General features: G+C 35.8%; 1 protein-coding gene across 1 annotated transcript in view; it reads right to left on the bottom strand.

Annotated features, from left to right (window-relative positions):
* Positions 1 to 519: 519 nt before the first annotated feature.
* The window catches only part of PTGFR (prostaglandin F receptor), a 49,217-nt gene continuing 34,595 nt past the window's right edge, over positions 520 to 15,141 (bottom strand). Inside the window, exon 3 of the mRNA XM_513513.8 lies at positions 520 to 4,413. Coding sequence (XP_513513.4) covers positions 4,132 to 4,413 — 282 coding nt within the window. The 3' untranslated portion in view covers positions 520 to 4,131. The remainder of the gene's footprint in view (positions 4,414 to 15,141) is intronic.

Below are 15,141 nucleotides of genomic sequence, written 5' to 3' on the forward strand. Positions count from 1 at the left end.
CCACATTATTTATGTTAGCTGGAGAAGTGTATGCAAATATGTGTTGCCTCCAGATGGAAATTCTAACAGCCTGTGTGTGATTCACCATACTCTGTAGTTTGAGAAACAGCCACATATAATGGTGGCTGTTTTTTCACCTGAGTTCTCTGAGTGATTACAGCAGCAGAGCTCCCCTTCAGAGTGGACAGGAACCATGTGGGAGATACAAACTTTTGTGAAGTTTATGGCGCTGTAATTTGGAGATTGTTTCTTATTACAGACACATTGAGGCTTTTCTGAATGATCTATCTAAACCTGGAGGTTTGGGAAATCAGATTTCTATCTAAATTATGACTTGCCTAGGTAAGTTGAGACACAGGTAAAAGAGAGAAGATATCATAGAAGAGTGGGCAGGGTGGGAGAGCAAAAGGTAATAATGGAAAATAAGTTGAAATTCTTCTCACCCAGTAGCAGATAAAACGGGAGTTTAGGTTCAAGCGTTTCAAGTTTTATATGGTCCTCCTAAAAATAATCACTCTTGAAAAACATTAGTCCAACTTTATTATAAAATTACTTGTTTGAAGTTTTAAGCTAGTCAAAGCACTAAAATTACATGAGTTGCATACCAAAGCAAACAACAAAATATACATATCACTATTTAATCTCTATACAATCCAACAAGTATGAAGAGGACAACATACATTTATTCACATAACAAAGAAAAACATGTTTCTTCTATTATTAAAATGTGCCAGTAACAAGTTGAAGTCCAACATTATTTACCAGGTGGTAAAATCTTTGACACCCAGATTAAGAAGTAATAAAATGTATATTCCCAGCGTTTATATTCTGACCCAAAACAGTTATTTAATTTGGAACAATGATGGTATACAGGTGAAGCTAGCAATAGTTTTAACAAAAAGTACACTCTATATATAACAAGTGCTCTTATTTGGGTTCTAAACTCAGAGTAGGCACAAAACAAAAGCCGATTTCTCAAGTCCAAAAGTGTGCAAACAAGAAACATTTATCACATAACACAAGTATATCTACATATGTGTGTATTAACTTTCAGGTATTTTTCATTTTAGCTATATAGATCATTAGAAGCAACTTTCTGCCTCTAGGGAAAAAAAATTAAGAGCCCATTTCTTTCACCTAGTTAACCCATCAGTAAAAAGTCTGATGTTTTGGACGTACCCATAGCTAATTGTGAATCAGCATTATCTATCTTTGTATTCATAGTCATAAAATCCTATGTGTGATATTTTTGCTTTTGTCTCATCTTTTTAGAAAAATTCACTAACACCTGTAAAAATCCTGACATGTTTAGGTTATTTGCCCAGAATATATAATTACCGAGAAATCATGTTTAAATAGTATGTGAAGTTGCTTGGATAATGCCTTACCCAGTTCAAAAGGAAATTCAGTAATTCTGAAGATTAGTTATGAGTTTTGAAATAGAGCTGAAAACACTCAAATTGGTAAATTTATTGAAACTATTTGTACCATTTATTTTACTATTTATTTCCAGAAACCTGAAAAAATACACTTCTACTTTGAACATTTATATGAAAGTTATTGGTAGATGTTCCAGTCTAGTATTCATTACACAGTAAATCGCCAAGCTACATGCAACACATATAATAACAGAAATAAAACTCTTAAGTCAGATGTGCACATTGCTGCATTTGTTTTCTATAATTTTGTTTTACTCAGAAGAAAAACTTAAAACAATGAAAACACATTCCTTTTTTTTTTTAATTTTTGATGTCTACTTCTTGGGTTAACATCATTTTTAAGACCAATTTGGTTACCCAAACGTATACTCAGATAACATAGATAACCCTCCTAAGGTATGTACACATCTCTCTCACTCCTTAAAGCCTTGCACATGGCCATGTTGCAAGATCTCCTCAAGTCAGTACACATGGCCAGGGTGACATCATGGCAATACAGCAAGAATTCTGCCATTTATTTAGAAGCCTCAAGGAGAAGGATCCTGGAGCCCCTGAATGAGAGTTTCTTCTCCATGCCTCTCCCCAGTCAAAATACATGGAAATATTCATAGAAGCATTGTACCTAGCATGATGAGGAAGGATGGAGAATGGTTCCTTATATCTCTGTTCACAAGACATCAGCACTCTTAAGTAACTGTATGAAATAAATTCTCTGCTGAAAGCAAATAAACCATCTGAAAGGTCTTCTGGGCTTTAAGATTTCTTGAAACAAATGAGAGCATTTATGTAATGTAATAATAGTCACTAATTGCAGCAGCTTTTTTTAAAGCATATGCACTATAGAAATATATATCACACATATTCATACGTGTATATACATACATACACTCATATATACTACAAAAACCTATAATTGTCAGTTTAAATTAAAACTGCACAAAACTTTGCAATTCTCTGTTCATTTTGCACCAAGAGGTTCTTGTCTGTAGTTCAACCTGGCAAGTATTTATCGAGCATCTACTATGTGCTCTATAAATGAGAATAAACTAAATTTGTGTTATTAATTATTTACTGGCCTTAAAATAAGAATATCATGTGCCAATATGTTTGTGTTTCTCTTCTTTAAACTTACTGAAAAATTATTGCCTTTCAATCTTCAGTGAGGCTATTTGCTTAATTCCTTTTGATTTACTTATGGGAATTCACAAAAAAATCACTAAAAGTTAACATGATTTCCAATGTAAATTACCAATCAAAAGCAGATATTTATGAGCATAATAATTTAAGTCTCATTGAATTACACAGATTTCCTAGAGAATCTGAAATCAGCCTAACAGGGAAGATTAATTTTTAAATGAATCCAAGTTAATGAAAGCAAAGAACTCTTATACAGAAATACATTTTCCTATTATAAAGCAGGACAACCTACCCTAATTTCTGATAGACCTAGGACAATTTGAATGAGTACTGAAATTCTTTTGGTTGAATTACACAAACAAGCAAAGAAAAAGTCTCAATTATTATTGGAAAATTTGGGGAGAGATTATTATCTCTTGATCTCCTAGTTAATTGTTATAATAATCCCCAAGTGCTTGGCAAATTGCCAGTCTTCCCCTCTTAGTACTGGTAGCACAGGCTTTAGAATATGCCATCTTACAAATTTAATGAACCTGCTCTCAACAGAATTTTCTGATGTCTGTGTGTATACGTGTGTAAAGAAGAAACACACTAGCTGCAGATAGCCTTTGAATTTTATATATTGATTCTGTTTCTTTTGTTCTCTGACACAAATAATGGCTCAAGGTAAAGCACCTTTTGCCAATATTCTTTGCACCTATCACTGGCATGTAGCTTCGGTTTGTTTGCATTATCCATGGTAGAGTTTTGAAACTGCTGTAATTCTAGTTGCCCATCAATGTGCTGAGAAAGAGCCTTTGTTTCTCTAAAAATTATTTATTGTGCAATCATACACAAAATTTTCAGAGAAAAAAATGATTATTTGAAAATTGCTAATCTATGACATGAAAAAACACTTCCGACAACAATCGACCTTCATAATAATAAATGTAGGCAGTCCTATTTGTCAAATATGACAAGAATGGGCCCATTCTAGATAGGATTGCAAGGTCAGGCAACCTGTCTGCCAGACCTGGAATATGCAGAGGTTGTTATAACAAACCGTCATGAATTCTGGGTGTCATGACCATGCATGTGTTAATTGAGGCTACACAATGAGGGGCAAAATAGGCCAGATCAAAAGATAAGAGTGCTTTATTTTACTGAGCCTAGTTTATAAGGGTTAGCTACAGAGCGGTGATCTCAAAATAACCATTTCACTATGCAGGCTGCATTAAGATGTTCTCTGGCAAATAGGCCAAGTAAAGGCATTAGACCTCAACAGATGATTCACTCAAGGCATAAATAAGACAGATAAGCTCAAAATTGCTTTCAGTGTGACTCCCATGGCATTATTTCATTGTGTCTTCCTCCCACTGGCAAAAACAAGTGAAAAATATACAATTATCCTGTTTATTTGACAAATTTCAAAACCTGAATCTGACAATAGTATCTTCAAACTACATGATGAAAGCCTGAATTTTCCAGTTAGGCTACAGGTATTTAACTAACTGAAATATTGCCAAACATGTCTTAATTTTGTTCTAGCCCCACACAGATTTACTGTCCTATTAAGCTAGGTGCTTGCTGATTTCTCTGCAACTGGTGACTCAGAAATAGCAGCAACCTTTAAGGAATTTTTAATGGAACTAAGCTCCCAAATATGTAAGCTGATGACATGCACTCCACAGCATCGACTGGCAAGCTTATAGAGATTCTTAAGGACAGCCTTCCGTAGAAGAATATATACCCAAGGATCTAAGATTTGATTCCATGTTGCCATTCGGAGAGCAAAAAGTGTTGTTTCACAGGTTTCCAGAGAATGATTTCCATTTATTCCAATGTTGGCCATTGTAACCTAGAAAAGAAGAAAACAGGAAAATTAGTTGATGCAGCCTTTTCAATCCTATAATTTTTAAAAAATTAGCTATGCTAGATGACATTCATTTCACTTTCCACAGAGTGATGCTATTGTTCAAAATACTGACAGAAAGAAATCAATGATAGCAGAAACACTGATGGAGACAACTGAATCATTTTAATTCAAATTGACATTAGACGTACAAAAATGATAACTTCTATTGTAAGTCAAATATGCATAAACAGAATCACCTAAGGGAGAACAAACACTGATATCAGTAACTGACCTTCTCATACTTCTGAGAATAGTAAATGCAAAGCCAACACACATTTGTTTTATTTCAATGAAGTATTTTTAAATAAATAAATTATAGATAAGCTAACAAATAGTTTTACAAAATGAATTTAGAGCATCTGATATTAATTTGCAAATGGTATATGACAAATTTTACTTTGAGATTTTCTGCTTGTTAACTACAAGGATACCACTCTCTTCAATTTTCTATTTCCCTTTCTACATCTCTTAGCCTTAGCCTTAACTTGGCTAAAACATTCCAAAAAGTATGCAATGGAATTTTCTAAGGACTTTGAGGAAAGGAGTTTCTCTCTACACTACATTTGTGACTTAACCGTAACAATGTATTTTGTGATTTCATGTGTCCATTTCCTGACCACTCATGATTTTGAAGAGATCATTTCATGGAATCAGTTCTATAAATTGTCCCAGCTACATGTTAGAACTAAGCAAATCACTGATCCCAGCTTTGACTTCCAAACAAACAGCTGTGGAACAAATAAGGTGGCTTTGAAAACATCTTGGATATACAAACAAATAAGAAATAGGTAAACAAAAGGTAAAACTGAAAAGTGAAGCTTGGGCCATTGTGCCACCATTAAAAGATGACGTAACAAAGACCAAAACACAAATACAAAGAAAATCAAGACCCATTACTAGAAAGAAATGTATATCTTAATTTGACCTGATGATACCAATGGTTGAAGAATAAATGTTCTTTATCAAAACCTTCATTGTCTACACAATAAAGTACAAACTCCTCAGCTAGCTCCTTGATGATGCATCTGAAGTCTATTTCTATAATCTCATCTATCTCATCTCCCCTGCAAATTCCTTATGATACAACCACTGTGAAGGCCTCATCTTTCCCAGATGCACCATGCCCTCCTGAGCTTTTGTTTGTGTAACTCCTTTTGTTTTGAGTTACATGGCACACACTCCTCTGATTCTCCTCTCTCCTCTACAAACAGCAGTGTGTTCACCAGATGTGGAAAGGCATAGAGTCCTCTTCTGAGGGAGCCCAGTGCGCAGGCTTCTCCCCAGAACACTAGGGCACTGCCCAAGCACTCATCATTACTCTCTCCCCACATTTAACCCCTAACCCCAGCCTTGGAAAGAGGTTATTCCACAGCCTGACTTGGGAGAAGCACTAATCATTCAGCCACCAATAAAGTGGGGAGAGTATTTCTGTAAAAGAAATATCCTTTATCATTAGTATATTAGTAATAACAAATACATTCATAATATTGATAATTCAGGACCACCTAAGTATCCAACAGAAGATAAATTATAACACTTTCACATAATTGAGATATATGCGGACTTTAATGTTTGTGATTCAGTGTTAACCTTTTAAAAAGCAAATTGCCAAACTGTACTGATTGTGTGATTCCATTTTTGAAAAAAAACCAAATATGTAATTTTGTGCATAGAAAAAAGCCTGGAGTGTATGTCATTGTTTTCGTTGGTCAACTCTAGAGAGCAGAACTACAGAGACTTTTGATTTCCTCATTTTGTTTGCCTCAAATTCACTAATTTTTAGATAGATCATGCATTGCTTTTATAAATTATGTTTTTTCCCTAAGAAATTTGTGGAAATATACTATTTTACTAAAGAATCCAAACTAATGTGGATTATTTTTGCACATCTCTATGGATGTGAGTAGGGCAGCACTGAAGTTACCACAGAATCTCCTGGAAAACTGAAGCCCTGATAAGGCTGGCAAGAGACATGTGGGAGCTGGGGTCAGAACAAGGATGTCTGCAAGCTGGTTCGACAAAAGCAGTCGAAGCCATTTTCTCTGGTCTCTGGCAACAGTCTCCTGACAAGCGTTGAGAACATTATTCTCCGTCTAGCCCACCTGCACTTGTATTCCAGACACTTACGTACAGAGTCTCATCATTCACACAGTCTTTCATACAGTTTCCAAGAGCTACCCAGTACATGGAGCTAAAGGAATATGGGTTATTTTCTAAAATCTCTTCCTGTGAACATTGGCACATTACAATTGTATATCTTTGTTGATGATTAGAATTCTGAGAAGTAGACAGGACAAAGTATTTGAATATTCTATGAAAAAATTAATTCACCTGATAACTGTAAAACACTGGACACTAAGATAAGAGAAAGAATGAGGTCAAAGAAGCATGGAGGAAGGATAGTATATGTTCATTGCCAGGTTGCAAAGAATAAAATAGGCTGGTAATACAATGAATCTCCATTCATTTGGGCCACCTAAAACAATTCTATCAACTGTTGACGTCACCAAAGTTAATGAATCTGCCAGGCTACTTTACTCATAGATAATAGAGCCCATGTTTGCTAAGGTTTATTCTGGATGTTATTGCATCATCTCTCCCCCATGTCTGTATATCTGTTGGCCAGAGTCAGGGCTCTGTGGCTGTTTACTATTCAAAGCAATGGTAAATTTGATAATTATGCTTCCATTCCTCTGCATATTCATAAACGTAAATCAATCCAGCAGCAAGTAGTTTTGAGTGTCTGCTATATCTAGGCATTGTGCTAGATGGCACTACCGCCAAGACCCAAGTTAATGTGAGTAAAACAGAAATGTAACTGAAGGGATTCTGAGAACAGAAGGAAACAACGGGCTCCGTTTATTATGCACACAGAGGACTGTCTACATCACCTCTCATGAGAAGACAGAATCACAAATCTTACAGGGTACAGGAAAATGTTATCTAGTCCAGACTTCCATACAAAGTGGAAATTACTTAGCGATGTCATTAAGTATGTGAGAAGAAAGTCTCAGCACTACTCAGGAAAAAATCTTTTCCATTTGAGCTGTATGAGTTGTAGAATGTTTTCTGTTACCAGGAGCTAAAATTTACTCAACATATTTTAATTTAGTTTTCTAGAGCATCATGGGATAATCAATCCATTTACTAAATGTCAGCCTTTCACATATCTTAAAATAATACTAGTCTTATAGTTCTTCAACTGCTTTTCATACAAAATGGTTTGCAAACCCCTACCTCTTATATTCTAGTTTCTCAATCTTTCTTTAAGAAAATACACTGGACAGAAATAAACTAACTCTATATATGGTCCAATAACTACAAAGCTCAATGGAGCATCATTTCCTTTTGGACAAACTACTATCTGTGCCTCCAGGACTACATTAGCCTTGTATATTCCCTTGTGGATTGATCCGAGTTCATAGTACATTACAAGAAATAACCTCTTACTTAATATTTTTACTCAGTGAATATGTAGAGTAAGACAGCCTTCACTTTTCCCTGCTTATTTTTCAAATTATTCAAATACTTAGAAAATATGGATATATAAATATACATATATACACGGAGTTACAGTGACATATCTGTGACTCGATATTAATGAATTTACTAGCCAGGCATGGTGGCACATGCCTGTAGTCCCGGCTACTCAGGAGGCTGAGGCACGAGAATCACTTGAACCCGAGAGGCAGAGGTTGCAGTGAGCAGAGATCACACACCACTGCATTCCAGCCTGGGTAACAGAGTGAGACTCTGTCTCAAAAAACAAAAAGGTATATGTGTGTATGTATATATACACACATATATACACACACAAATATATACACATATATACACACATATATATACACATATATACATATATATATATATATATATATATATATATATATAAATGAATTTACTTGATGGCATAAACTTCCAGTTCTGGAGCCTCAGATGTCACGTCTGAGCCAGCACCCACGTATAAGTTGTTTGATCCACTTTCATGTTGCCTCTCCATCCACACCTTGTTTTTCTGTCATTTCTCGTTGAATGTCTTATCGCTTTAAAAGCAAACATCATATTATAGACTCCCAAGTGGTTTTCCAGTCTCTAGTTATTTATTTTTCTTATTGCATTTTGTTTTCTCTAGTTACAAAATATTTCACAAATGCCAAAAACATGCCATGTTCCCTGCCCTTCCCTCACTAAAAATTACATATCTAAATCCTCCTACCCTTGTCCCATCTTCTGCAGAAAACCTTTCTTGATCTCTCTGTAGCTGAGTAATGTCTCATTCTATACAGCCGTTATGTGTGACACCACTCCTTTAATATTGATAAACATAATATCAGTATAATATGTAGAACATGTTGAAATGAGATAATGTCAGTATGTGTATAATAGTCCCTTGTGTCTTGAGGGTAGGAACTATGTCTTTAACTTTCTCAAATCCTACTCCTCTACTTTGTAGAACATCATTAGGAAGAGACTCCTACAGTTGAGTTGGGGAAGACAAGAAGAAACAGGCAATTACAAGCACAGGAGTTAGGAGGGTTAACAGAAAGCAGGCCAGGCAACCTCAGGTCCAAAGAGTCAAGTTGGATTTAAGGTAAAAAAATTAATTAATTAATTAAATAAAAGGAAAGAAAACTTATGTGAACTTTTATTTCAAGGAATTCCTCAGACTCTCTATGACCTTTAACTTCTAGTCTGCCCAAAAGTTTCTATTTACTCCAGATAAGAAATCCTAGTAAAGTTAAAGTGAGTTTTAACTTTTTTAATTGTTATGGTGATAAACCTTACATCTCCCCATAAGCCTTTGCTGTTCTTAAGGAAGGGCCACAGTTGAAGATCACTGGGGCAGGTGAAGAGAAGGAAGCAGGGATGTAGAGACTCCTACCTGGGCCAGATCCCAGAAGGGTTTGGGAACTGGGATGGAGGTGGTGGGATTCAAGGTGCTACAACAGAGACGTCTCTGTCTTAGAGGACTTGCTCTTGTTTAAAGAAGCTCTGCCATCCCTGCATCCTCTGCACAATAGGTTGTTAGTTCAATCTTGTTAAATCAAACTCACTGACTAATCAATTAGTTCGATTCAACTTTAAAGAAGCTTTGACCCACCTACTTCTGGCCATCAAATATACCTGTCAGTATCTCAAACCTCCAGCCACAGGGGTGGTGCAAGAAGACCACGTCCACTGGGGTGGCTTAGGCACAGCAAGGATCATGGAATTTCTTTACCCCAATGTGTCTTCAAGGAAGGAGGAAAGGGAAGGAAAAAGTCATGTTATCACTTTATATATTTTAATCCATTTCATCCTCCTAAAACCCCTAGAGGTGGTTGCTATCTTTCTGTTATTGCCAAAAAGAAAGCCAAGTCACAGACACATTAACTTGCCCAAGTTCACACTGCTGGTGAGTGGCAAAGGCAAAATTTCAGCCCAAGTCTATCTGGATTTCAAATCTGTCTTCCACTACACCATTCCCAGTGGTGCTATGTTGTATTTATGAATAAGATGATTAAAAAATAGCTAACATTTATTGAGTACTTACTATGTTTCAGGCACTGTTTTAATATTTTACATCTATTATCTATCTCATTTAATCCTGCTACACCTCTGAGAGAAGCAGTATTATCTGTACTTTAAGATGAAGCTGAGGTACAGAGAGGTTAACTTGCTCTAGGTCAAGCCGAACAAAAACGTGGTGGAGTCAAGATTTGAATAGTTGGAGATGATGACTAAGGATTTGTGTGTTAGCCTCCATGGCACTAGGAGAGCTCATTTTTAATTCTCTATGATTCTAGTTCCATCTGCCTATGTCTAGTTGTCTTTCAAGCTGATTCTAGCACACTCTCATCCAATATTTCTAAAATTATATTTTTACTAGCATCTTTTTTAAAAAGTAGGAACTGGTACTAATAAATGTTTTGCTCCAAATCTCCTGTGCCCATAACAACAGATATAACCAATAGGAAAATCAAATGAGTTAAACTCCACATAACCAAGGTGTCCTTCAGAAGGATGGCTGTCAAAACAATGAATGTGCAGAGGACAGCTATCTGTCCCAGAATGAAAAGGTAATTGTAAAAAAGTATCACTAATAGATTCACTAATAGTGATAGATGGAATAAAACAATGCTCAGTACCTTTTATCTTCCTTCTTCTTATCTGTCCCATGATGAATGGCATGATTTTCATTTCAGTAGTTCTTTTTCTCTTATTCTTTAGACCAGCAGTCCCCAACCTTTTTGGCATCAGAGACCAGTTTCATGGAAGACAATTTTTCCTTGGCGGTGGAGATGGTTTGGGATGAAACTGTTCCACCTCAGATCATCACGCATTAGATTCTCATAAGGAGCGTGCAATCTAAATCCCTCCCATGTGTTCACAGTAGGGTTTGTGCCCCTATGAGAATCTAATGCCGCCACTGATCTGACAGGAGGCAGAGCTCAGGTGGCAATGTTTGCTCACCTGTCGCTCACATCCTACTGTGCAGCCCAGTTCCTAAAAGCCCTGGGCCTGGGGGTTGGGGACCCCTGCTTTAGACTAATATTCAGATGTCCTTTTGGACTTTGTTTTTACTTTTTTAATCCAAACTTTTGTATTCACCTAAGAGTTATCCTTATTTTATTATTTCTATTCCTTGGCAGTGGTGGAAATTAAAAAATCAGTAGGCAAATTAAAAGTCTTAGAAGAAGAAAACACATCTATAAAATCTTATGTTTGTATATATGCCTTACTTTGGCACAAAAGGAATTTGAGGCATTTTACTTCAAACCTCTGGCTCATTCCAGATATGATTACCTACATCAAACACATAGTTACACTAAGAAAATATTAGTTATGCTCCAAATATTGGTAATAATAGATGCATAAGACATTTTCATCCTAATAAAAAATGTTTATCTAAAATATCATGACTGAAGTAATTATTAGCATCCCATCTATGAATTAAAGAAAAAACTAGTCCAGTAATTAGTTGTATTATTGGAGGTACAATGATTCAGGAATAAAAGGCTACTTTATTTGACTGCTGGCAACGTTGTTTTAACAGCAAAAACAGACCATACCAGTTAGGCGTTTCAGTAAACCATCTCTCCCATAACACATTATGTTTTTTCCAGCAAGAAATTTCCAACTGGCCCATTTAGTTTATTGCTACAGTAGTTTGGAAAGATTTTCCAAAGCATTCTCAAAGTTGTGGTACAATAATTAGTTATTTAATAAGAATTTTTTTCTCATCTATCTACTTATTGAAATGTGTGTAGGTCTTTTGTGCCTGGGCATCTATCCATTATTGAAATGTGTGCATTGGTTCGCTGTGCCTCAGCCTCTATCTGCTTATGGAAACTGTGTGTATTAGTTCACGGTCTCAGCATCCATCTACTTGTTGGAATGTATGTGTTGGTCTTCTGTGCCTCAGCATCTACTTATTTATTGAAATTTGTATGTGTTGCTTACTGTGCCTGGACATCTAACTATGTATTAAAATGCATTTGTTGGTTCACTGTTTTGGGACCTATCTCTTTACTGGAATGTATGTGTTGGTTCCCTGTGCCTCGGCATCTATCTATTTTATTTGATGGGAGTTTTAAATGAGAAGAGTGTCCTTTCAAAAATAAAAGTTATCCATACACTTTAGAGAAAATTAGTCTTTGAAAAAGCCAATCTAAACCTACAGACCAAATGCAAAGATACTAGAAGACCAACAAATTAAGGCACATGGAATACACAGAAAAGAGTTGAGCCAGAATTAATAATAAATGTCTATTTAACCCTAAAGCATAATATGAGTCTAGTTAAAGATAAAATCCATATATACTTCTAGTCAGGACAAAAAATCAGCCCTTCCTGATGATCCAGTCAATTTCACTAAAATTAGTTCAGTTTAGTGGTGGCACTTGAGTCAATCTTGTTGTTTGGTCAAAAGGATAAGACAATTTAAGTGTTGTGCTTTTTTTTTTTTTTTTTTTTTTTTTGCTAACTTTCGGAACTTACTTCTCTGGAGTTACACTTTTAATTTTTCTTCAGCATACCTAAGCAGAAAATTGAAATTCATCTTTCTTAGTTATAAGTCAATGTATACCCAAGCATTCTCCAGGTAATAGCCTATGGGTTAAATCTCTGATCATATTTACTCTCTCCCATGTAATTTTCAGCCTTTTGAATACATTTCCTATCTCATGGTCTAAAATATTAGCCACAAAGTTCAGTGCCAATCTGTCTCCTCTACAAAACAATCTAGTGCAATGGTTATACCCCACATAATTTTCTCCTGACAATTTTCTGTGTATTACTCATCCTTCAACTGTTTCGGAAGCATATGCCATGACTCCCTTAAACCGTCAACTCCATCAAGAAAAAGATTTTGTCTTCTGGACACGCTTATTCCCAGTGTCATGCTCAATACTTGGTACATACTGGCATTCAGTAAATACCAAGTGAAGGAATTAATTAATGAGAAGAAATGTTAGGATCCATGGAGGTCACAAACCATGACTCATCTCTCTCTGTGCTGGGCACATAGTGGCTGTCTATTTGTTAACTGGCATACAACCTTCTCTGTAATGCACAAAACTATACCAACTGCTTCAGCAGCCTCATCATCATCATAAATGAATAACCAACTTTCATCAAGTTCCTCATACTGTTATATTCAACATGCAATAGAAGACAGATTTAATGTGTTGTAAGATTTGGGGAGAGAGGGAGTCTTTTCTTCTCTCTCTCTTTTTAGCATAAGTATGTCACTAATGTATCTCTTTGGCATAATTTAGGTGATATAATTACAATTACATTTTTATACTTCATTAATCATTACTTCCCTAAGATCTCAGAAGGCAGTCGTTTACTGGTATATTTGCATAACACTGATAATGAAAAAATTGCAGTGAGTCCTTTTGTTTAAGATACAGTCAAGAGAGGCCATCAATCATTGTCTAAAATTCATACAATTTTACTACTATATGAAAACTTGCTGTCTTTATGCCATTTAAACTTTTAAATGAAGACTCACATTACTTTTTTAAATCATAAAAATCCAACTTTTAAATAAAAATAAATGTTACAATGCAGTATACAGCCATTAGGTTGAGCTGATTTTCTTTCTGAGAAAAAGCACCAATCTCCAGATTTCTGACCAACAATCTTTTAAGAAGCATTTCATCTTACCTAAAAATTCATAGTTAGTAGTATGTATTATATTTGCTGCCATTGTAACTGAAGTCCATGTCTTGTGGTAATGTATACAAATAAAACCTTGAGAATGTGTCAAAGTGGTCCACTAGAGAGAAAATTTCAGCCTGCTGACTATCATCTATCCTTAACAAAGCTACAAGGCCCTGCAAGATATGCCTTCTATAAAACAGATTGCATCCTCCCTCTATTTTATGGACAAGTCACAGTTAATTCTACAACCAGCACAGTTGTGTTCTATCCCTTTTAATGAGTGACTGTAGCCCATCTTTGAAATGGCTCCTTGACTCACTATTGGGCCCAAACCTTTGCTTCACCAAGGCACCTCATTCACAATACAGGTCAGTTTCTGTCTTGAGTATTTCCTTGTCATGCCACTGACTGAGGATTGCTCACTGTCTCACTTGTCACTTGCTAAACAATGATATATATGGTGACCCCATTCTTTTTATTTGTTCATTCTTGAGAGCTATATTATAAAGAGCACAAAAAAAAGGTTATTTGTCTTGGCTTCATTCCAATAAAATCACTAGTGTTCTCATCCTGCCCTCCAGGTTCAGGAAGATCTAGGACAAAATGTTAGGATGCCTGGATGTCTGTGGCTATGGTGTTAAAACTGTATAGGTTCTCTCTACTCTGTCAATTTACACCTCACATTTCAGCCATTCCCTGCTGATGAATGACACCAAATATACAGCAAAAGGCAAGAGCACTAGAACATGCTTAGCAGGATCCAGTGATCTCATTTAACACCCTCTCTAGAAATGCATCAAATCTCAGCTCTCAGTGTGTTGAACTTGATGCCACAGCAATCCCGTACTCCACAGCCTCTCATAAAGAAAGCATTAATTATCTTCAATTTTCTATTGCTGAATAGGAGACCACTTTAAAATAAAGATCTAGCAATAATTTTTTAGTCCCAGTGAATAACATAAATTGTGTATAATTCTTGCAATGTTGGGCAGGACCTTTTTTTCACTTGTTTGTTTTTGTTTTTAAAGGCATACTGTAAGTCTAGTGCAAACCAGTCTCAGCAATCAACTAAAATCAACTGTGTTTCCTTGGTACAATCATTATGTGAAGAATTAGTAATATAAGAATACGCTAATTCCAGAAGACTACTTCCAATTGGAACAGTTTCTAAGATTTTAAAACAAACAAAATATTCTGATACTACTTTTAAGTCTTACTGTGTAATAAAGAGTTTGACTGGTCATTGTCCCTGGTTCCTGGAAGGGAGCCTCTAAGCCCTTGGAATTTCCTTAATGATAGGAGTATCTTTATTAGCTCTGGTGGACACTTTGGACCAAGTCTCAATTTCTGTTAATGTGGTGACTCACTGTGGGACCCTAAATAATTTCAGGATGGGGACTGGCCATACTTGAAAGACCAACCATGTGATTAGAGGGTCAGGGCTTTGAACCACATGGTATCAGCCTGACCTTCTAGAGACTGAGTTCAATCACATGATCAATTATTCAATCAATTATG

The sequence above is a fragment of the Pan troglodytes genome, chromosome 1 (assembly GCF_028858775.2).
Source record: "Pan troglodytes isolate AG18354 chromosome 1, NHGRI_mPanTro3-v2.0_pri, whole genome shotgun sequence".
In the NCBI taxonomy this organism is placed as follows: Eukaryota; Metazoa; Chordata; class Mammalia; order Primates; family Hominidae; genus Pan; species Pan troglodytes.